Source organism: Marmota flaviventris, chromosome 1, assembly GCF_047511675.1.
Source record: "Marmota flaviventris isolate mMarFla1 chromosome 1, mMarFla1.hap1, whole genome shotgun sequence".
Classification (NCBI taxonomy): Eukaryota; Metazoa; Chordata; class Mammalia; order Rodentia; family Sciuridae; genus Marmota; species Marmota flaviventris.
Window position 1 is genome coordinate 72235875 of NC_092498.1, and position 26196 is coordinate 72262070.

General features: G+C 36.5%; 1 protein-coding gene across 1 annotated transcript in view; it reads right to left on the reverse strand.

Annotated features, from left to right (window-relative positions):
* The window catches only part of Immp2l (inner mitochondrial membrane peptidase subunit 2), an 877042-nt gene that overhangs the window by 771972 nt on the left and 78874 nt on the right, over positions 1–26196 (reverse strand). The window contains exon 4 of the mRNA XM_027932722.2: positions 22530–22633. Coding sequence (XP_027788523.1) covers positions 22530–22633 — 104 coding nt within the window. The remainder of the gene's footprint in view (positions 1–22529; positions 22634–26196) is intronic.

Consider the following 26196-nt stretch of genomic DNA (forward strand, 5'->3'; position numbering starts at 1 on the left):
TGAAAGTGAAAAAAAAAGAATTCTAACTTCCACTTTTTGAATTTCAATGTATCAATTTCAATGTATCAATGGATACATTTCAATGTATTATTTCAATGTATCACACAGATAAAAGGCTGCTGCAAGTCTATCTAATAGAATTAGACAGGCACATGGTGACTGTGCTTTCCAAAGAGATTTCAGTTTTGATCTACATGTTTTCCTGTACAGTGCTGTTTGTGTCCCCTCTTCACATAAATGGAGTTCATCCATTCCACAGTTATTCCATTTCAGCAGCTGGACAATGGCTACTATTATTACCCTAGAGTAGAGCCCCCAGTGTCCTTTAAAGCTGAGCTTCAATACATCCTTAAAAGGTTTTTCAGTTTTCTCTACTTGTATTTGTCCCTTTTCAGATTACAAAATAGCAAGTGCTAAGTGTCTCAATGTCCTCTATTATTCTTAAAGAATAATCTAGCATGGAGCTACCGAGAATTATGCCTTCCTCTATGTTGGCAGAATGAATCAAATTGTTGTGAAGTAGGTTTATGGAAACATACTTCATGTTATGAATAACTGACAGTTGATGATAATGGAATTGCATATGCATGTACAGTAGATTCAATATCAATATGCTAGGAAATATTTACCGCAAACAAACAACATTTATAGGCCTTGAATATGGTATAAAGTCTATACTTTGATATAAACGATTATTTCCTTACCTCTCAGAACATTATTAAGAGATCAAGTCAAAATTCAATGACTGTCTTCAATTTTTTACTACTAGTGAAAATCTGGCTATATTTTGAACTTATTGGGTACAAGCTAATTTATGATTTATTGTTATGCTTATATGATATTAAGCTTAGATACCTATTCAAAACTAACAAAACTATTTTACCACTTCTTCCATAAAACTGTCCACTCTTGCCTCAAATTTTTGTATATACCATCTCTAAAACTGTCTTGCTTATTTTCTAGTCAAGTATATAGTAACCATCTTTAAAATTTAGTTTCAATTCATATCTCTTTTTCTTTCAGCCCTTCTACCTTCAATATCTCATTTATTTCAACATTATATCAATAACTTTTCAGGTGACTATAAATTCACTGTATATCAGGTTCTTGCCTCACATTTAATTTGCTCATATGACACACAAGGGTAGAAACTACATCTGCCATTTCCATTGTGCCAGCTGGCAACATTTGGCACTGTATGCTTTTAGATAAGTTAATTTTTTAAGAAGGGTGGGGGCCTGGCATGTAGCTAGGGTAGAGTACTTCCCTATCATGTATAAGGCACCCTGAGTTCAATCCCCAGTAATATATACACATACATACACACACGCATACACACACACACACACAGAGACTGATGTGAAATAATTGCCAATTTTTATTATATAAATACTCTCACCAAGGCTGATTTCAAATTAGCAAAATAAAGTAACTGATTATGGGAATAGGCACTTAATCTTAGGAACCAGTACTAGTCACCGTACCATGCTTGACATAATTGTTCATTTACTGAATATCAAGCTTCCGTGTTAATATGACTACACACCATATTTTTTGCAAGTTTCAAAAATGTCTATTTTCAATTCTGTCCTATTCAACATACATCTATCAGAATAGTAAGTTCCATGAAGAGATGCTTTTCCTGTTTTCTTTATTCTTTTATTACCAGTGGCTAATTCTATGCACAAAACACACACTTAGGAATCAGTTGCCAAAAACCCAATATTTTTAAATATTAAATAAGTATCCAATGGAAATTATGATTTGTCTCACATCATAAAATAAATTTAACCCACGATGTGAAAAGTAAAATAATCACAGAGAAAAAAATCTTTCAAGTTAAAGGTTACTTTGGAAGTTATTAGATACAATCCTTTCATTGTATAATAAAAACTGATCTACAAATGTTAATTGACAAGTTAATTAACATACAGTTCCTTAATGTCAAAGTGAGCCCAGAAACTAGGTCTTTTGGTATCTGATCCAATTATTTTTGGACTATATAATCATGACTGCCCCTTGAGTTACTGCCTATTAAATTCACCCCGGGGCAAAGCTACAAACATTTTGAAAAGTAGTTTTTCTCCTTGGTGTTCAATGCAAAACTACATTTGATATAGTGATTAATAGTAAAAACAGAATATACTAAGCCAGTAACAAAAGAGAGGCTACAAATAAAAAGGGTATTTCTGTATATATCAGATGACCTTTTCCTCAACACATCATCACAAAGGGTAAGCCCAAATTCTTAGGCAAGCCATCCTTACTTTTGGAATCATCTCTGAATTTAATTATCTTGGCTACTATTTCCTCTATCTGAACACTAGTACAGAGGTCATGTAAAATTAGATCTTATATTGATTCTAGAAACAATCATCAAAATGGTTCCATAATTCAAGTTTCATAGGGGCATAAGGTATAAGCTGTAAAAGTGGTCAAGAATCTATTAACATAATTCTAATACTTTAATAACTATATATATATATAAAATTATTTAATAAATATAAATTATTTAAATAACTAGAAAAAATCTTTCTTTAGATGATATTTGGGATTTTACTTATATGAGACACACTTATAAGAGTCATAATCTTCTATACTGAATCTCTCTTACTGGATCAATTAGAACGTCAGCCTCTAATGTGCTTCTAACTGAAACAGTTGAGTAAAATAAACTCAAATTTAAAGAACTGATCCACAATACTAAAAAATGATAACATATTGTTATATCCTCACAAAAAAATCTTTTTCTATAATTCATTATTTGTTGACACCTAAAAATCCATAATATAATAAACAATGCCAAGGAATCATTACCTCCTTAAAAAAATAACTAAAAACATCATTTTTCCCCATTTCTAGAAAAAGAAATGTGAAAATTCAAAGAAAACTGCAGGAGGTTAAGTTCATTAGCCAATAGTCCCCTAAAACCTAAGGCAGTTTTCTGATTTTTTTTTTTAGTATGATCTTATTACTGCCTAATTATCCATATTGCTTTTCTTCCGTTTTGTTAAACTGAAATTCACCCAAGCAGTTTAACCTTTCATTTAGAATCATTAAATACACTCCCCTCCTTCACTGATAATTGGCCTCTTTATTAACTGATTTACCCCCTTGATTTATTACAAATCTTTTTTGCCAAATTTGGATCTTTTCTAATACATTCCTTACCTTCTTTCAACTCAATTAACACATTGTCACCATTACCAAAGCTTTCCTATTATTTCTTCAAGTTCTTACTGCTCTTTAAGGATCCTCTAGTAAAAAAATGAATTTTTAATAAACTTGAAATATTTTAATGATTCTTCTTAATTATATGGTGAAATTCAGGAGAGATATACTAGTCACACTGATATTTCCTACTGTGTTACTATAATTCTCCACAGTAAATTTTCAGCAATCCAAATACACAAATCTTTGCACATAACTTATGACCTCTAAAAGCACAGAAAGCCATATTATAATTATCATATCCATAGCCAAATCAAACTGAGCCAGCTTCTCTGTCAGCAATTTCAATATCCATACAATTCCTAATAAAGTGAAAGCTAAACTTGTGCCTTCAGTAAATATTAATGTGACCTCTGAGTATGAGTAAATCTGTCACTAGATTATGCAAGAGAATAACCTTTCATAATATGGGTCATTGATGTTTCTCATTAAAACAAAAAAGGTATTCCCTTTCTTTTCTGAGAAGCATTTTCTTGTGCTCCAAAGCACTTATAAACTTTCATGGTTGTTGCTTTAAGCCCTCCCCTTTCTTATCAGCCACAGACACATTTTCCAGGAACTATCACTTCCACTAACCAAACATAGTGTCTTTTTTTTTTTTTTAATAAAAGAAAAATAGGAAGGTAACTGCTGATCTTGGATCAAATAAGTTTAAGTTTAGTTTTCAACTTTCTCCCCCATTTCCAATACCTAAACTATGAAAAAGAACATGGAATTGAGCATCTTTTTTGTAAGAACCAGCAGACAGTATGTTTACTGGTGGGAAATTCATTCTAAATTGACAAGTGAGATAGACATAATCCAAACAAGGTTAACCATTAGAATCTTAAAAATTCTATTCTTGTAACAAATAACAAAGACTAAAGAAAAGTAAGATTCCTACATCTTCTTACCTTGAATAATTTTAAACAAATAGAATGAATTTTGTGCTAATCCTTCTGTAAAACATGTACATACCAATTTCTAAGTTTTCCGTTTTCAAAAATGCCCACCAAAGACATAATCTCAATGAGTATATACTCTTTTGATGCCTTTGGCCAATAAAGACCTGGTGTTCAAAATCTCCTTGTCTGGACTGGTGATGTAGCTCTGTGGTACAGCACTTACCTAACATGCTGGAGGCTATAGTCTCACTCCATACTATCACCAAAAAAAAAAAAAAAATCTCCTTATGGGTTTCAAATTTCTGTTTATTGGCTTTTTCTTTAAGAAACTGAAAATCAGTTTTGATTCCTGATTCAAAAGTTGCAACCGTTTTTCTTATATTCTTGGGACTGATTTATACGTCCAGCTCCAGAACATTTTCATCTTGATTCTTAAAATGCTTTCTATTCAGTTTTCAAGTGGAAGAGATTTTAGAGATCAAACTCTAACAAATTCCTTTTTCTCTTAAATTTTTCAAATTTTAATTTATTTATTTACTTATTTTCATTAGGCATATATGACAAGCAGAATGCATTTTGATTCTGTTGTACACAATTGCAGGAAAACTTTTCATTTCTCTGGTTGTACACAATGTAGCATCACACCATATGTGAAGTCATAAATGTACCTAAGGTAATGATGTCCATTTCATTCCACCATCTTTCCAGTCCCCTAACATTTATACATCAATTTCTAGGAAGGGCTCTCACTGGTCCAGTTTATGTGCATGCCCAAAACGCACCAATCACCAGCACCAGCGACCTGAGGATTCAACCAGTACAGTCACACATAGTCCAGGGTTTAGAAGGGCCATACTTAGGGTTTGATTTCTGAAGTTCCCATCTATAACACTTTTAATCAATTCTGTAAATAAAGTGCAATAGGACAATTAAGCATGTGCTGAGAGTTTGCTTATCTGAAAAAGAATGTAATTTTTTCATTTCTGAAGAATATTTCCAATAAGTACAAAATTCAGATTTGATATATTATTTGTCTTGTACCACTTTAAATATGAATTGTCTATCTTCCATTGATTAAAATATCATTTTTTCCTCCTTTTTGCTTCTTTGAAGGTAATATGTCTTTTTTTACTTTTGAGATTTTTCTTTTACTCTAGTTTTCAGTGGTTGACTACCATGAGCCCTAAAATGTGATTTTCATTATATTTTTTCTGATAGTGTCTATAGTTATTCTTTAATCTATGGCATAAAAACTTCAAAAATTCGAGTCCTGAACCTGTCAAATATTGCTGCTTTTTCATTCTTTCCTTCCTCTTCATCTGGAACTCCAATTAGATGGAAGTCAGTTTTTCCACTATTATACTATTTACACTACTCACTGTATGTTTTATTCTTTTCTCTCTCCATACTCTTTTAGATATCTTCTTCATAAACTATTACCCATTTCACTAATTCTCTCCTCATATATATCTAATTTGCTATTAAGCTCTTCTTTTAAATACCTATTTTGAATTATAGTAGTTTTCATCTCTAGAATTTCTTTGAATTCTTGTTATGTATTCTAAGTATCTGATGAATTTCTCATCTTTCATCAATATTTAATGTATTAATAATTATTATCTCATAGATCGTGTACACTCTTATTCCACTACCTGGATCACTATGCAATTGTTTCTATCATTTATTGTCTGTTTTTCCTCTTGATCTTGGCTTCTAATATATATGTGGTATAAATCTTTTTTTATTTAATGCCAGGTAGTATACCAAAAAAAGTTACAGGAACTCTACAAGCCAGAACTTCTTTTTGGCAACAGCAGATAGTTAAAATAAAGGCATATTACCTTAAAATTAGAATTTAGTTCATCAGAGGTTACATTTTAATTTCTGTAAAATATAGTCTCTTTCTAGTTTTCCAAAACTCATAGGATATGCCCTTGGGGTTCCGATTAAAAACTGAGAGTGTTTTACCAGAGTCTCCCTTCTCTTCCCTGAATTCTAGTGTGTGACTTCCCAACACTGTGAAACTACCAAAAATTCTGCTCAGCCTCTCATCATCTTAGCTACCATTGCTTGACTTCTTAACCTATGGCCTGCACTGCTTACAAACTGACAGAACCCAAGACAGAGGTAGTACCAAATATAGAACTCACCTTAATGTGCTTCACTTCACTATTGGATCTTTACCCCTTGATGGTGCTTAAATGCCTTTACATTATTTTTAATTAAGTATCTCATTTTTCTTAGGATGGACCTTAGTTTGAAATAAACTAGTCCACGATAGCAGAAAGTAAAATTAGGTCCTGACTGACTTTATGTATGGTTCCATATATTACTGGTCTCAAAAGTAATTAAAATAAATTGACATACTTATAGGATAGTTTGACTTATATTTCCTCCTTGGAAACTAAGCTATTTACTGCTCTAAAATCTCAATTAACTCTCTCTTAGAATTATTAATTGAACTATTAAACTCATATTCAAAATGCCTTTCCTCCACAGCTTGGTCTAACTCCTTATACATAACATACGATGTGTACTCAGGAGCTTCTTTCTTTCTTTCTTTCTTTCTTTCTTTCTTTCTTTATTTATTTATTTATGTACTGGGGATCATTTATTTGTTTGTTTTTGTACTGCCAATTGAACCCAGAGGTATTATACCGCTGAACTATTTCCTAGCCCTTTGTATTTTTTATTTTGAGACAGGGTCTCACTAATTACTGAGCATGGCCTTGAATTTGATATCCTCCTTCCTTAGCCTCCAGAATCACTAGGATTACAGGTATGTGCCACTGGCCTAGCAGGAGCTCCTTCTTTGCAAATGTTGTCTTGCATTTATTTTTTAAAATATAAATAAGAGTATTTTTATAGACTGCTTTTTTCACACTGAAAACGAAAGGTTGTAAGTATGAGTATCCAGTATTTCCTAGAATGTTGCCTATGCAACTTTGTTCTCTGACAATGTCTACTTACCTCTCAAAGGATGTAAGATTTATAAAATAAGATGAACAGAAGCTATGGATGTCTCCTATAGTTATAAAATCTCAATAATTAAAAATTAAAATTTATGATCACTAAAATATTTTTAAGCTGTAATTTGTCTCTAAACTAAGAAAATATTTTGCTGCATAATTAAAACTTTGTGAAGGTAGTTTTATCCTACTCAAAAAAATACACTGCTATTAAGCCTGCCTTAATGATACCAATTTTTTGCATGCCTGTGATAGTATTTTAAAAGTCAGTTTAATGTACTTCAAATAATAGAAATAATCCTTACATTATCTCATTATGTTTTTAAAGGTATCATTTGTAAATTTACTTTGTAATGAGTACAAGTTATGATGGGTTACTGACTACCAAAAGCTAAATCCCTTCTAAATAAATGGAAACACAGGATTTCACTTCTCAGCATTTTACTGTCAATTTAAAAAGAAAATGGAAAAAAAAAAATAACAGAAACCCAGGCAATTCCTATCACCTACAAAATCTTTCATTGAAAGCCAAGATTAGGGCTGGGGATGTGGCTCAAGCGGTAGCGCGCTCGCCTGGCATGCGTGCGGCCCAGGTTCAGTCCTCAGCACCACATACAAACAAAGATGTTGTGTCCGCCAATAACTAAAAAATAAATATTAAAAAGAAAAAAAGAAAGCCACGATTATTCTGCATATTCCTAAGATGTACAATATTACCTTCAAACTCAGAAAAACATTTGGTTATAGACAAAATATAAAATAAAATTCAGAATCAGTCCAGAAACATAAGACAGTACACAATTATATTTTTTTAGCTCACTGATAACCGGCTTTTAATACAATTATAGGTTATTATTCAATATTATCATTGCCTAGGCATTTGTTTTAAAACATGAAATTCCTTTTTTAGCAGGCTCCACTTTGTTTCCCTTAGTAGGCCAAGATCTTTAAAGATTTACAAATACTAAAGACCCAAAGGAACTAGCACCTTTCTTCCTACTTAATCCTGACCACCGCCAGAAAGTTTCTATTCTATTTCATTATTTCCTTGGTTCACATTTCCATAACACATTTACTGCTAGAGATGTAGCCAACACGTTGACCATCTGTCAGAACATAGCAATGAGTTTAACATGTCACAAACCAGCTGTTGAAATTGTTTGCACAATATATAATCATACTAGAGCACTATTAATGAAGAGACTACACTTTAGAAACCACTATATCAGGAATCTGTTTTCAGAAATAGGAATAAATTGACAGATGTAAACATAAAAGAGGCTTCATGACTTATTTGCTGAGAATAGTTAAGTTGCTCTTCATACCATATATAAAGAGGCATTATGATACAATAGTTAAAAACACAGCTTTAATGTAAGGCAGTTCAAACCTTTGCTCTGCTATTAAATTGTCCTTAAGCAAATTGCTTAACGTATGCCTCAGAAGTCTCATCTATAAAGTGGGGATAACAATGCTATCTATTTTCTTGGATATTTTTTAAATAAAGATTAAATAAGTAAGAGGCTGAGGTTGTGGCTCAGAGGTAGATGCTGGCCTAGCACATACAAGGCCCTGGGTTCAATCCTCAGCACCACATAAAAATAAATAAAATAAAGGTATTGTGTCCAACTACACCAAAAAAAATAAAGATTAAATAAAAGTGAACAGAGAACTCATTGACTAAAAATAATAAGCAATCAATAAATAGTAAAAAATTATTGTGGCTATCTTTTTTCTTTCTCTTGTAGATTGCATGTCTCTTCCCTTTTGTCTTTGGACTTCATCACTCCAGGACTTTCAACAAAACCCAGCATTTACCTTAGTGTTTTCCATCTTAGACTTAGAGGTTTCGTCTTAATTCACCTTAGATATACTCCAGGGAAACAACAGTAAATATTGATGAAAGGTTTAGACATAGTGTTGACCAAAAAAAAAAAAAAAAAGATGAATATCAAACTAATTTTAAATTTTCTCAAGCCACAATAAAATTAAAAATAAATAGATGAAATTAATTTTAATAATGTGTATATTTGATTGAAAATATTCTAAGTATTATCATTTTAATAAATGGCAGTGTTCACATTAATTCTCTACAAACACATTGCCTATTCCATCACATAGTAGTATCGAGTTAAGGGTCAAATGACCGTACATTCAAATTCTAGCTCTTTTATTTACTCGGACCTAATTTGCTCTGAATTTCATCGTATTAAAAATAAGTAGCTCTTAAAAGCATGCAATGGAGGGAGGATAGCATCTTCAACAAATGGTGCTGGGAGAACTGGAAATCCATATGCAACAAAATGAAACTGAATCCCCTCCTCTCGCCATGCACAAAAGTTAACTCAAAGTGGATCAAGGAGCTAGATATCAAATCAGAGACACGCCGTCTGATAGAAGAAAAAGTTGGCTCCGATCTACATATTGTAGGGTCGGGCTCCAAATTCCTTAATAGGACACCGATAGCACAAAAGTTGATAACAAAAATCAACAAATGGGACTTACTTAAACTGAAAAGTTTTCTCTCAGCAAGAGAAACAATAAAAGAGGTAAATAGGGAGCCTACATCATGGGAACAAATTTCTACTCCTCACACTTCAGATAGAGCCCTAATATCCAGAGTATACAAAGAACTCAAAAAATTAAACAATAAGAAAACAAATAACCCAATCAATAAATGGGCCAAAGACCTTCTCAGAGGAGGACATACAATCAATCAACAAGTACATGAAAAAATGCTCACCATCTCTAGCAGTCAGAGAAATGCAAATCAAAACCACCCTAAGATACCATCTCACTCCAGTAAGATTGGCAGCCATTATGAAGTCAAACAACAACAAGTGCTGGCAAGGATGTGGGGAAAAGGGTACTCTTGTACATTGCTGGTGGGACTGCAAACTGGTGCGGCCAATCTGGAAAGCAGTATGGAGATTCCTGGGAAAGCTGGGAATGGAACCACCATTTGACCCAGCTATTGCCCTTCTTGGACTTTTCCCTGAAGACCTTAAAAGAGCGTACTACAGGGATACTGCTACATCGATGTTCATAGCAGCACAATTCACAATTGCTAGACTGTGGAACCAACCCAGACGCCCTTCAATAGATGAATGGATAAAAAAAATGTGGCATTTATACACCATGGAGTATTACGCAGCACTAAAAAATGACAAAATCATAGAATTTGCAGGGAAATGGATGGCACTAGAGCAGATTATGCTTAGTGAAGCTAGCCAATCCCTAAAAAACAAATACCAAATGTCTTCTTTGATATAATGAGAGCAACTAAGAACAGAGCAGGCAGGAAGAGCAGGAAGAAAAGATTAACATTAAATAGATACATGAGGTGGGATGGAAAGGGAGAGAAAAGGGAAATTGCATGGTAATGGAGGGAGACCCTCATTGTTATACAAAATTACATATAAGAGGTTGTGAGGGGAATGGGAAAATAAACAAGGAGAGATATGAATTACAGTGGATGGGGTAGAGAGAGAAGATGGGAGGGGAGGGAGGGGGGATGGTAGAGGATAGGAAAGGTAGCAGAATACAACAGTTACTAATAGGGCATTATGTAAAAATGTGGATGTGTAACCGATGTGATTCTGCAATCTGTATTGGGGGTAAAATTGGGAGTTCATAACCAACTTGAATCTAATGTATGAAATATGATATGTCAAGAGCTTTATAATGTTTTGAACAACCAATTTAAAAAAAAATAAGTAGCTCTGTAAAATTTTTTTTAAAGTAGCTCTAGATATTATAATGAGAAATAAATAAAAATGACACATTCAAGTCATTTAGCACAATGTCTATATAGAGAGATGGTCATTAAATAATTCCCTCACCCTAATCTACTCTAGAACATTAAACCAGCTCAATGTAGCATAATCTGTGACTAAGCCCTTCTACTTTCCCTTCTACCTCTAACTATACACACCCTATACACCTTAGTCTTTTCCCTCATCTGCACAGCTCTGACTCCTTGCTTCTTGAAGCAAGTACAGACTTAATTGGGTTTATTTTTATAAACCATGGACCCTTTCAGTCATGATCCAAGAATATGGTCCCAAGAAAATAAAAAGATCTGTGCCTGAAAAAGTGACCCTACAATCTTCTCCTTTGCCCTGATATTAACCATTTGCCCAGCTAGCCCTGTTGCCTACTCAGCCTGAGCTTCTGCCTCACTCAGCTGCTACTATGGCTGTGGCCTCCTCAGCAACTGCCACTAACATCAGTGCTTCTGCATTTAAAGTCAGACTTGCCTCAAAATTTTAAAAGGTTGAACATCATTCTGTAACATAACTGGCCAGTACCTTTCAAAAGTACCAAGGTCATAAAAGACAAAGACCAAGAACTGTCACAGACTCAAGGACTTGACTACAGACATGAAAAATAAAAATTAAATATAAGAGCCTGAGTAGGACTTGCCCTGAAAAAGGACATTAATCAAAACAATGGCAAATGATTAAAGTCTGTAAATTAATTAAAAATATTATACTGTAATTTATCAATTTCCTGCTTTCAATAATTACATTATGCTTGCATGTAATAACATAAATGCGAACTCTGCCAATTTTACAACTATTCTTTAATACTATTTTAAAATGAAAAGTTAAAATACTTTAAATGTGATTATTTGAAACTTTGTTATGGAAAAGCCTCTGTTCCAGGGGACTTGTTAATGATATATTATTGGGAAATAGTGCTACTTATGTTAAGCCTGTTGCAGTAAGGCCATCACACAGGTTAATGAAAAGTCAATTCCAAGGTATAGAAAATCCACTTTAATCAGAACTATTAGTTAGCAAATCAACTAAGTACCTATGATACCATGTATATACACTCAATTATACTGAGAATTTAATGACAGCAAATCATATTTTGTGTGACCTATAGTTTTATTAAATAAATATGCCTTTTTAATTAACTTTACTAAATAACATGCTTAAACAATAGCTCCACTGAGATCAACCTTTTACAGAAAAAGGGAGCTAGGAAAAGTTAACAAGATACAAAGAAGCATGTTCCAGTATGTACCTGCCTCCCTCCCCCATTCCTTTCTTTCTTTAGGAAGTTGCAGTGGTCAACAAGTTCCAAACAATACCCCTTTACAATAGAAAGGACAGACAGTTCTGCTATACCATGTGTTTCTGTAACATGAACTAGCTCAGAGATTGTTAGTAAAAGGAGAAAAGATGAATACAATGCAGAAGGTACATGTGTTTAAATGTAATTTTACCTCAGACCACGAATATTTTTCCTTATTATAGTAACAATAACCAAAAGCCATGTATGAGAAAAGAATCAGTATTACACATTTAATCATCTTCTAAAAAGTGGTTTCTGCAAAGTTAACCCTGATCTTTTCTTAAAAAAAAAAAAACTGCACACACATTGAAAATAAACTTTAAAAAGTAATATAAAACAATGATCATAGCATACACCTCTAATACCAGCATATTTTGCACAAAGTTTACAATCTTTCCTCTACTTGCAACTTATAATGACAATATCCTTCCTTGCCCTTGTATTCACAGACAGCCTCAACCCTTCCTTATATCATCTATAATTAGGCAATAATATTGCTTAGTGATTATTTGAAGTTAAATAACAAAATGTTAATACTTTTTTCTAAGTACTTAAAACCAAAAAAAAAAAAGGTAAAGGCAACAAATTTTTAATTTCTTATTTCATTAAAAATGCATACACCCTTGAAACATAGAATTTTAATCAGGATTATTTTGTTTTTTGTGCTTCAGTTACAAAGTTTCATAAACCTTACTAATTTAACTATGAATTTACAAACTGAAATTTTTCTAAAAATTAATATGTTATAAATTATGATAGAAATGATGTATCTTCACACAGTCTAAATATATAAAATGCCATTCCTGGGGGTTTTTTTCTGGTTTTTTTTAACATAAAAATATACTAACTTGTTACCAAAGATTACTAATGTATCAATTAAATGTGCTCAACAAAAAGATTAAGAGCATTTTACATGGTCTCTAAATTCAACATTCAATTATTTCAATATTCATCACGTATTTCTTAGATATAATGTTCTAATGTAATAATGAAAATTACCATCTATGCTAAGATCAAACTGATGCTCTTTGTAAAGAACGCGAATATTCAATGTTGTTCAACATGGATTAAATCTATACATGAACATTTATCAAACCACCATCAATCTTTTAAAGCAGCCTATAAATTGTATGAAAACAAGGAGATGTGTCAAGAAAACGTTTTTGCTCTAAAACCAAAAAAATAAACATTAAATAGTGTGTGGCTTTTATGGCTTTTACACTATTACCTCAAGTTAAATAAGAATTTAATATCAGATAGTAGAGAGAACTGGGACCAAACACAGAGCAGGCCCAGCGGCCTGCTGAGGGGCAGAGCCGCCCCCCACCCCCCTCGCCTGCCAGGTAGGGGAAGGGTGACCACCGACAGAAAAGGCCCAGTGGCCCGCAGCGGGACAGAGCTTCCAATCACTCCTGCAAGGTAGGCGGGCCTGCGACCCACCAGCAGAAGAGGAGCAGCCGCCTGCTGAGAGGCTGAGCCGCCCCCTCCCCCTGCGCCAGCATAGTAGAGGGAACTGGGACCAAAGACAGAGCAGGCCCAGCGGCCTGCTGAGGGGCAGAGCCGCCCCCCACCCCCCTCGCCTGCCAGGTAGGGGAAGGGTGACCACCGACAGAAAAGGCCCAGTGGCCCAGGGCGGGACAGAGCTTCCAATCACTCCTGCAAGGTAGGCGGGCCTGCGACCCACCAGCAGAAGAGGAGTAGCCGCCTGCTGAGAGGCTGAGCCGCCCCCTCCCCCTGTGCCGGCATAGTAGAGGGAACTGGGACCAAAGACAGAGCAGGCCCAGCGGCCTGCTGAGGGGCAGAGCCGCCCCCCACCCCCCTCGCCTGCCAGGTAGGGGAAGGGTGACCACCGACAGAAAAGGCCCAGTGGCCCAGGGCGGGACAGAGCTTCCAATCACTCCTGCAAGGTAGGCGGGCCTGCGACCCACCAGCAGAAGAGGAGCAGCCGCCTGCTGAGAGGCTGAGCCGCCCCCTACCCCTGTGCCGGCATAGTAGAGGGAACTGGGACCAAAGACAGAGCAGGCCCAGCGGCCTGCTGAGGGGCAGAGCCGCCCCCCACCCCCCTCGCCTGCCAGGTAGGGGAAGGGTGACCACCGACAGAAAAGGCCCAGTGGCCCAGGGCGGGACAGAGCTTCCAATCACTCCTGCAAGGTAGGCGGGCCTGCGACCCACCGGCAGAAGAGGAGCAGCCGCCTGCTGAGAGGCTGAGCCGCCCCCTCCCCCTGCGCTGGCATAGTAGACGGAACTGGGACCAATCACAGAGCAGGCCCAGTGGCCTGCTGAGGGGCAGAGCCGCCCCCCACCCCCCTCGCCTGCCAGGTAGGGGAAGGGTGACCACCGACAGAAAAGGCCCAGTGGCCCGCGGCGGGACAGAGCTTCCAATCACTCCTGCAAGGTAGGCGGGCCTGCGACCCACTGGCAGAAGAGGAGCAGCCGCCTGCTGAGAGGCTGAGCCGCCCCCTCCCCCTGTGCCGGCATAGTAGAGGGAACTGGGACCAAACACAGAGCGGGCCCAGCGGCCTGCTGAGGGGCAGAGCCGCCCCCCACTCCCCTCGCCTGCCAGGTAGGGGAAGGGTGACCACAGACAGAAAAGGCCCAGTGGCCCGCGGCGGGACAGAGCCTCCAATCACTCCTGCAAGGTAGGCGGGCCTGCGACCCACCGGCAGAAGAGGAGCAGCGGCCTGCTGAGAGGCAGAGCCGCCCCCTCCCCCCTGCGCCTGCAAGGTAGTCGGAACTGAGACCACCATCAGAACAGGTCAGACCTGCAACCGAGAGACAGAACAGGCCCAGTGGCCTGAGGAAGGGTAGAGCCGCCCCCCCCCCACGCCTGCAAAGTAGGCGGACCTGCGACCCACTGGCAGTACAGCCCCAGAGGCCTGCAGAGGGGCAGTGCCGCTGCCTGCGCCTGCAAAGTAGGCAGAACGGCGACCACCGACAGAACAAGCCTAGCGGCCCGCAGAGGGACAGAGCCGCCGCCCGCGCCTGCAAGGACGGTGGACCTGCTACCGACTGGCAGATCAGGCCCAGCGGCCTGCCGGCGTGGTAGGCACATTGCCCCAATTGGCGGAGGGGCAGAGCCGCCGCCCGTGCCTGCGAGGGAGACTTTGCAACTATACAAGACCAATATAAATATATAGGGGGAAAATTCAATAGCACAACAGTTTCACCAAGAAGAAAGGAAAGCGAACAGTATGAAGAGACAAGGAAAGAAAGGACCACAAGCATTGCAGGTCAACTCAACTTTAGAAGAGGTAATAGCTGCAGCTGATGGAATGTCAGATAAAGAATTCAGGATATACATGCTTCAGATGATCTGGAGTCTCAAGGAAGACATCAGACAGCAAAATCAGACAATGAAAGATCACTTCAACAATGAATTACATAAACAAATCCAAGAAGCAAAAGATCAACTATACAGGGAGATAGAGGTTATAAAAAACAAACAAACAGAAATCCTAGAAATGCAGGAAGCAATAAGCCAACTTAAAAACTCAATTGAGAATACTACCAGCAGAGTAGAACACTTAGAAGACAGAACATCAGACAATGAAGATAAAGTATTTCAACTTGAAAAGAACATAGACAGCTCAGCAAGACTGTTAAGAAACCATGAGCAGAACATCCAAGAAATATGGGATAACATCAAGAGACCAAATTTAAGAGTCATTGGGATACAGGAAGGGACAGAGTTTCAAACCAAAGGAATGAGCAATCTATTCAATGAAATAATACGAGAAAACTTCCCAGACTTGAAGAATGAGACAGAACCCCAAATCCTAGAAGCCTACAGGACGGCGAATGTGCAAAATCATAAGAGACCCACACCTAGACACATTATAATGAAGATGCCCAACATACAGAACAAGGAGAGAATTTTAAAAGCTACAAGAGAAAGGAAGCAGATCACATTTAGGGGTAAGCCAATCAGGATAACAGCTGATCTTTCAACACAGACTCTGAAAGCTAGAAGATCCTGGAATAACATATTTCAAACACTGAAAGAAAATGGGTTCCAACCAAGAATTGTGTTTCCAGCGAAATTAAGCTTCAGGATGGAAGATGAAATTAAAACCTTCCACGATAAACAAAAGTTAAAAGAATTTGCAGCTAGAAAACCATCTCTTCAAAACATCCTTGGCAAAACATTACAGGAAGAGGAAATGGAAAATAACAATGAAAACCAACAGTGGGAGGTAGGACACTAAAGGGGGGAAAATAATCAAAGTGGAAAACAAACCATGTTTAGTAACATAAATAAACAAATATGGCTGGAAGAACAACCCATATCTCAATAATAACCCTAAATGTTAATGGCTTAAACTCACCAATCAAGAGACACAGGCTAGTAGAATGGATCACAAAACAAGACCCAACAATATGCTGCCTACAGGAGACGCATTTGATAGGAAAAGACATACATAGGCTGAAGGTGAAAGGTTGGGAAAAATCATATCACTCATATGGACTTCGGAAACAAGCAGGAGTATCCATACTCATATCAAATAAAATAGATTTTAAGCCAAAGTTAATCAAAAGGGATAAAGAGGGACACTACATACTGCTCAAGGGAACCATACACCAACAAGACATAACAATCATAAATATATATGCCCCAAACAATGGTGCAGCTATGTTCATCAAACAAACTCTTCTCAAGTTCAAGAGTCTAATAGACCACCATACAATAATCATGGGAGACTTCAACACACCTCTCTCACCACTGGACAGATCTTCCAAACAAAAGTTGAATAAGGAAACCATAGAACTCAATAACACAATTAATAACCTAGACTTAATTGACATATATAGAATATACCACCCAACATCAAACAGTTACACTTTTTTCTCAGCAGCACATGGATCCTTCTCAAAAATAGATCATATATTATGTCACAGGGAAACTCTTAGACAATATAAAGGAGTAGAGATAATACCATGCATCCTATCTGATCATAATGGAATGGAACTGAAAATCAACAATAAAAGAAGGAAGGAAAAAGAATATATCACTTGGAGAATGAACAATAGGTTACTGAATGATCAATGGGTTATAGAAGACATCAAGGAGGAAATTAAAAAATTCTTAGAGATTAATGAAAACACAGACACAACATATTGGAATCTATGGGACACATTGAAAGCAGTTCTAAGAGGAAAATTCATTGCTTGGAGTTCATTCCTTAAAAAAAGAAAAAACCAACAAATAAATGATCTCATACTTCATCTCAAAATCCTAGAAAAAGAAGAGCAAAACAACAGCAAAAGAAGTAGAAGGCAAGAAATAATGAAAATCAGAGCTGAAATCAATGAAATCGAAACAAAAGAAACAATTGAAAGAATTGACAAAACTAAAAGTTGGTTCTTTGAAAAAATAAACAAAATCGACAGACCCTTAGCCATGCTAGTGAAGAGAAGAAGAGAGAGAACTCAAATCACTAACATACGGGATGAAAGAGGCAATATCACAACAGACACTTCAGAAATACAGAAGATAATCAAAAATTATTTTGAATCCTTATACTCCAATAAATTAGAAGATAGTGAAGGCATAGATAAATTTCTTAAGTCATATGATCTGCCCAGATTGAGTCAGGAGGATATAGACAACCTAAACAGACCAATATCAATTGAGGAAATAGAAGAAACCATCAAAGGACTACCAACTAAGAAAAGCCCAGGACCGGATGGGTATACAGCAGAGTTTTACAAAACCTTTAAAGAGGAACTAATACCAATACTTTTCAAGCTACTTCGGGAAATAGAAAAAGAGGGAGAACTTCCAAATTCATTCTACGAGGCCAACATCACCCTGATACCTAAACCAGACAAAGACACTTCAAAGAAAGAAAACTACAGACCAATATCTCTAATGAACCTAGATGCAAAAATCCTCAATAAAATTCTGGCCACTCGGATACAAAGGCACATCAAAAAAATTGTGCACCATGATCAAGTAGGATTCATCCCTGGGATGCAAGGCTGGTTCAATATAAGGAAATCAATAAATGTTATTCACCACATCAATAGACTTAAAAATAAGAACCATATGATCATCTCGATAGATGCGGAAAAAGCATTCGACAAAGTACAGCATCCCTTTATGTTCAAAACTCTAGATAAACTAGGGATAACAGGAACATACCTCAATATTGTAAAAGCAATCTATGCTAAGCCTCAGGCTAGCATCATTCTGAATGGAGAAAAATTGAAGGCATTCCCTCTAAAATCTGGAACAAGACAGGGATGCCCTCTCTCACCACTTCTGTTCAACATAGTTCTCGAAACACTGGCCAGAGCAATTAGACAGACGAAAGAAATTAAAGGCATCAAAATAGGAAAAGAAGAACTTAAATTATCACTATTTGCAGATGACATGATTCTATACCTAGCAGACCCAAAAGGGTCTACAAAGAAACTATTAGAGCTAATAAATGAATTCAGCAAAGTGGCAGGATATAAAATCAACACGCATAAATCAAAGGCATTCCTGTATATCAGCGACAAATCCTCTGAAATGGAAATGAGGACAACCACTCCATTCACAATATCCTCAAAAAAAATAAAATACTTGGGAATCAACCTAACAAAAGAGGTGAAAGACTTATACAATGAAAACTACAGAACCCTAAAGAGAGAAATAGAAGAAGATCTTAGAAGATGGAAAAATATACCCTGTTCATGGATAGGCAGAACTAACATCATCAAAATGGCGATATTACCAAAAGTTCTCGATAGGTTTAATGCAATGACAATCAAAATCCCAACGGCATTTCTTGTAGAAATAGAGAAAGCAATCATGAAATTCATATGGAAAAATAAAAGACCCAGAATAGCAAAAACAATGCTAAGCAGGAAGTGTGAATCAGGCGGTATAGCGATACCAGACTTCAAACTATATTACAGAGCAATAGTAACAAAAACAGCATGGTACTGGTACCAAAACAGGCGGGTGGACCAATGGTACAGAATAGAGGACACAGAAACCAATCCACAAAACTACAACTATCTTATATTTGATAAAGGGGCTAAAAGCATGCAATGGAGGAAGGATAGCATCTTCAACAAATGGTGCTGGGAAAACTGGAAATCCATATGCAACAAAATGAAACTGAATCCCTTTCTCTCGCCATGCACAAAAGTTAATTCAAAATGGATCAAGGAGCTTGATATCAAATCAGAGACGCGCCGTCTGATAGAAGAAAAAGTTGGCTACGATCTACAGTCGGTGGGGTCGGGCTCCAAATTCCTCAATAGGACACCCATAGCACAAAAGTTAATAACTAGAATCAACAAATGGGACTTACTCAAACTAAAAAGTTTTTTCTCAGCAAAAGATACAATAAGAGAGGTAAATAGAGAGCCTACATCCTGGGAACAAATCTTTACTCCTCACACTTCAGATAGAGCCCTAATATCCAGAGTATACAAAGAGCTCAAAAAATTAGACAATAAGAGAACAAACAACCCAATCAACAAATGGGCCAAGGACCTGAACAGACACTTCTCAGAGGAGGACATACAGTCAATCAACAAGTACATGAAAAAATGCTCACCATCTCTAGCAGTCAGAGAAATGCAAATCAAAACCACCCTAAGATACCATCTCACTCCAGTTAGATTGGCAGCCATTATGAAGTCAAACAACAACAAGTGCTGGCGAGGATGTGGGGAAAAGGGTACACTTGTACATTGCTGGTGGGACTGCAAATTGGTGCAGCCAATTTGGAAAGCAGTATGGAGATTTCTTGGAAAGCTGGGAATGGAGCCACCATTTGACCCAGCTATTCCCCTTCTCGGTCTATTCCCTAAAGACCTAAAAAGAGCATGCTACAGGGACACTGCTACATCGATGTTCATAGCAGCACAATTCACAATAGCTAGACTGTGGAACCAACCTAGATGCCCTTCAATGGATGAATGGATAAAAAAAATGTGGCATTTATACACAATGGAGTATTACTCTGCATTAAAAAATGACAAAATCATAGAATTTGCAGGGAAATGGATGGCATTAGAGCAGATTATGCTAAGTGAAGCTAGCCAATCCCTAAAAAACAAATGTCAAATGTCTTCTTTGATATAAGGAGAGTAGCTAAGAACAGAGTAGGGTCGAAGAGCATGAGAAGAAGATTAACATTAAACAGGGATGAGAGGTGGGAGGGAAAGGGAGAGAGAAGGGAAAATGCATGGAAATGGAAGGAGACCCTCAGAGGTATACAAAAGTACATACAAGAGGAAGTGAGGGGAAGGGGAAAAATAATACAAGGGGGACAAACGAATGTCAGTAAAGGGGGCAGAGAGAGAAGAGGGGAGGGGAGGGGAGGGGAGGGGAGGGGAGGGGGGATAGTAGAGGATAGGAAAGACAGCAGAATACAACAGACACTAGTATGGCAATATGTAAATCAATGGATGTGTAACTGATGTGATTCTGCAATCTGTATATGGGGTAAAAATGGGAGCTCATAACCCACTTGAATCAAATTGTGAAATATGATATATCAAGAACTATGTAATGTTTTGAACAGCCAACAATAAAAAATAAAAAGAAAAAAAAAAAAGAATTTAATATCAAACTTTTCCTTTCTTTCTCAAAGAAAGCAACAATATTGCTTAATGATTATTTATCATTAAAATATAAAACCAACAATAAATATTCTTTTGTGTATATGACTCCAGGTAGCAACAAGTATTATGAATGTGTATTTTATTTGTACCTGCCAAAGAAACGGCACATAGTTGACTCATTGAAAATATAATTCACCTGGAATAGCCACAATGTATTATAATAACTGTAATTTGAATATAAATGTTTTTTTAAATAATTTATATAATAAATATCCATCATTTCAATATTTACCTAAAAGAACAGTGTTCTCTTTTCAATATAATCCATGATATGCTAGGATATGTTTATGAACCAATGCAACCCTGAATTTTAAGAAGCCTTTCTTACTTTTCAATTACCTATTAAAATTCACTTGCTTAGAGATAGCATGTTTCTTACTGGGGAGAAAAAAAAAATCTGCACAATTTTCTGCTTGCAGTGTGACCTCTTTCATTTGGGTAGGTATCTGCTCTATAACAGACTAAGTGAGGATGTAACCTTGTCAAACCAAAGGCAAAAGAATAATGAGGATACGACAGGCTTAACCGGCATGGAAAAGGTTTTGAAGGAGGTTGCAAAAATAGTACTCTGAATGAGAAAATTAAAGTACACTCCAAAGAATAGGTTAATATTAAAGAAGGTACTCAAAACCTAAGAAGCATTTAATCCCCATCCTTGGATGTCTGCCATACAAAACTCCACTCAGATTTGTTTATTTCATTAGCTACTAACTAGATTTGGTTAATATATTTTCAAATGAATCCTAGTAGAACAATCAATCTTGAAGGAGATAAACTTATGGACTATTTACACAAAGCATTAGCCAAAGGTAAGTATGAAGAAACAGATACTGGTTTGCTTTCACTAATTATAAATTATTATCCAATGAGAAGAAAATCATTATAATTCAAAAATAAGAAATACAAATTGGAAGTCTTCTTCACTCAATACCAGGCTTTACTACCACTAAAACAAACAACAGTACAACTGCTACAGTAGTTGCTAACCTAGTCCACTAACTTTCATAATAGAGAATTAAATTAAAACATTTTTATAAATAGCTGAAACCAAAAGAAATTAGGCAAGTTTTGCAGTAGTCTTCTCAGTGTGTCTTACTTTTAAAATAAACAAATAAAAATCTCAAATCTAAACCATTCAAGCATACACTAGGACTATGTATTATATCATTGTGTCAATTATGCACACTTTGACATTCCTTAAACAACTAAGACAGGAATGAAATTTTTGTTCCAGACCAGTCACAATATTTTAACAGAGAAACAGTGCCACCTTTTGGTTCTAAACAAAAGCCTCTAGTATAGTCTTCCCAAGTTCCTTTTTCAATTAAACTGTTGATACACGTAACTATCATTAAATTTCACATCATAATTATAAGCTAAATTTTAGCTTCAAAAACTAAGAAACATTAAGGTAACATAAAAGTTGCTTACCAAGATGCAAAACTTCAAAATATTCCAAAGTAATACCAAATGCACATACTTTGGATCATCAAAATAATAATTTCTGTCACTATTTCATTAAACACATTTTACGAAATCCAAATATGCCAATCAACTGATGTATCTTAATATAAAAGGTTTTTGTAGTATTATTATATTTCAAAATTAATTTTTTAATATAGTATTTACATTTTACTCATAACTTTGATAACTGGCCACATGGTATTACCAGCGGATTCACAGTTAAACTAGTATAAGAATAAATACAAAGATAGTATGTTTCTGAATTACTTACACCAATGATACAATGTCACCACGTTGTACTTCAAAATTCCTTACTTTCCAGTGATTCAAAAGTACCACATCTGATGACTGGCTTCCCCCAGGATTCAAAGAAGGCTAAAAAAATAAGAAAATAGATACATCTATCATTTGTATTTTTTAATATTTATTTTTCAGTTGCAATTGGTCACAATAACTTTATTTTATTTATTTTTTTATGTGGTGCTGAGGATCAAACCCAGGGCCTTGCACCTGCTAGGCGAGTACTCTACCACTGGGCCACAACCCCAGCCCCTCATTTGTATTTTTTAATCTTTACAGTCCTTGAACTTCATAGCTTGATTGGAATGCAGTAAAACATTTCTAATGTAGTACCTTTCAATAAATTGCTATTATAAAGTAACTGCAAATGATGAGTTTTCAAAAGGCTCATTGGGATTCTCCATAAATGAACCAGAAAAAATAATAATAAATTACCAATGCTTTTTTGAAAGAAAAAAAAAAATGTGCTAAATATTCAAATCTTTACTAAACTCAAGTAGAGAAATATGGAAAGTTTTATAAAGAATTTTAAAAGTTGAGAAAGAAGCAACCCAATCCTCCCAATATTCAGATAGGACCCAATTACACAATAGCACACACACATCATTGTTCCATCTGGTGAAAAGAGGAAATAATCTCAAATCAACCAGTAGAAGACCCATATAAAAACTAGAGGGAGCAAAAGAAACAGGCAATTGGATAATCATTTAAAATGTAGGGATTTCCAGGCTGGAGTTGTAGCTCAGTGGTAGTGAGCTTGCCTAGAACGTGTGAGGCACTGGGTTTGATTCTCAGCACCACATATAAATAAATAAAATAAAAGTCCATTGACAACTAAGAAAAAAATATTCTAAAAAAAATGTAGGGATTTGCCATCTCAATCTCTCTTTTCCCAAGGGATCGTATTCCAAGGGATCTGGTCCCAGTTTGAGCCTATAATGGCTTTCATTCTAGGACTCAGACAAGTAAGTGTACCTATGCCTAAGAATAGATGGAAGAAAATGTTGAAAAACACTGTGTAAGAATTCATCTGAAGGAACCACCTACTAGGCACAAAAATATGAATGCCTTTTGGACAGGGGTACTGACAAAGTCAATGGATAACAAGTCTAAGACTTGAGGTGAGAATGGTGGGACAAAAGAACAAGAACTAAGAAATTTTCCATGGTTGACTGAGAACATCAACATGGGAAGTATTAACAATTTCTGTGGTTATGGGAAGGGTGCCAAACACCTGCAGCTCTCTGCCTTCACTGAGAGGCGGAGGAGACAAAACCACAGCAACCAGGGCAAGCAAGGAAAGCACTGAACACCAAGCAAAAGCCAGTCCCTGGAGTAGCAGTAACATTCTCTTTCTTAAAGATTCTTAGAATCATCGGTAGCTTTTCTACAAAGTAGAAATGGGCAAAGATGAGAAAATTTGGTATGGAGGCTATCATCATGACCTTAATTTTGATGCCCCAGGTTTGTGTAGCCAAAAATTGTTGGTTACCCTTGGAGATCTGAAATATTCCCAGAGTTCTCACCAACTTCTTGGTATAATAATTTCTAAATTTCTACCTTCATATTGAATTTCTCTAGCATCCCATTTGATTTTTCATCAGTTCCTTTAAAATAAAAAGTTTCTTATTTTCCTACATCCTATGTACCACTTTCCCAGTCCAGCTTAAAATCTTAATCATCTGTCTCCTTCCAACCAGTCACCAAGCTAAAGAGTTTTGTTTCTCATCATAATGTCTTTCAGCTGATTTTCTTTTTTCCACCATCATCATACCTTAAGCACCTCCATCACATAACTAGATAGATATAACACTAGTAGATACAATACTAATCAACCTCTTCTAACTCTGATGGAAAGGATTCCATTTTCTTTCTAGCTGTGTGAGCTTGAGCAAGTTATTTAACCTTAGCATGCATTTCTGTAATGGGAAAATGGTGATAATTAGTAACTATTACACAATTAATAATTAAATAATAGTCACTACCTACAGAGTACTTACTATAAGCACTATTCTAGTAATAATGAATAGACATTCTAGGTGGTTGATTTGTGCAAGACAGTGGGGATTTAAAAACACTAACTTATTTGGTGAGATCATTCATTTAAAGTGTTACAGCAGCTCTTGGTCCATAATTTACCTCTCAGTAACTTCTATTACTGATATTACTGCATCCCAATTTTAATTATGGGCAGTTTCATATCCTTTTTCCAGTTCCCTCTTTGCTGCATTCCTAAGTAAGGAACAGAGCTGTTGAGAGCCACAGCCTAAGGGGCTCCAGCAAACTTCCAGCTGCCAGCAAACTTCCAGCTGCCAGCTGATGATTGGCTCACAGCGGCCCCAGCAAACTTCTAGCTGCCAACTGATTGGCTCCTCTGCAGTGATGCTCATTGGGCTGTTTCCCCGCCCTTTCAGACCACAGAGCTGCTCATTGGGGGAATTTTTTTGGCTCTGCCCACGTGATCCAGCCAATCAGCCTCAAGAGCAGGAGGAGTGGGGGAGGTGAAGAGACTTGTGGGAAGCCGGTGGTGGCAGTTGGGCTCTGAGGGTTTTCCTGAGGAGCTGTGTGGTGTGGTGTGTGTGTGTGTGTTCTAAAAATAAAGTTCATTTCTTTTGACAAGTGGCTCCTGAATTGTGCCCAGCCAGACTGCGGCACAGAGCTAAGGCATGGAACAAGCCAGAAGACCTTTACTGGGCCATGGAGCTAGGGAATGGAATACCTGGTGTTGAAATAGCATGATTAGATTAAAAGTTGAGATTTCACAGAGTTCATTAGCTCTCATTCAAATTCAAATCTATTTCAAATTCTCTATCTCCCTCATCTTCTTTGTCTCTGAATTCTATGTCTTGTGAATTCCCTTTCCTTATTTCTTTCCTCCTATAAAACTGGTGTAAGTGAAGGTGGCCTGGGGGGCAGACATCTGGGCTCTAGACAACAGAGGGAAAATTTTCTTCCCACTGCTCTTTCACCATTTTTTTCCTTGCCATCAGAATAATGAAAAACAAAGATGATTTAATTATTTCTGATTGCTTTCCCATACTCTCTTTTATTGGTGTTTCTAAAAGTTTGTGAATCTTTTAGAACCATAAATAAGAAATGAATTTTATACTACATCCAGTACATGAACAAACACACATTTAAATAAAATTTTGCAAAAGAATAATTACTTTGCTACATATACCTTTTTTTTTTTTCTTAATCTGTGCTTTTAAAATTCTGTCTATATCCAACTATATTGATTTTAAACTAACTATATGGATCTTGAACATACAAATGGCTTTGCAACCCAGTGTTAAAACCATGCTCTAAGGGCTCAGGGTGTGGCTCAGTGATAGAGTGTTTGCCTAGCATGAGTGAAGCCCTGGATTCAATCCCCAGCACCACCACCACCATCACCGAACATACATGCGCGCGCGCGCACACACACACACACACACACACACACTCATATAGTATGTATAATGCTTTAGATGATTCTTCCTTAACCATTGTCCTTAAAAAATTATTTAATTAATTATAATTTCCAAGAATGATACCTTTAGTTCTTTTATCTGTCTCTAAATTCTTTCTCTAGAAAATTTCATCAATATTTTCAGTTTCAAATATTACCCTTAGGCTGATGGCTATTAAATGAATAA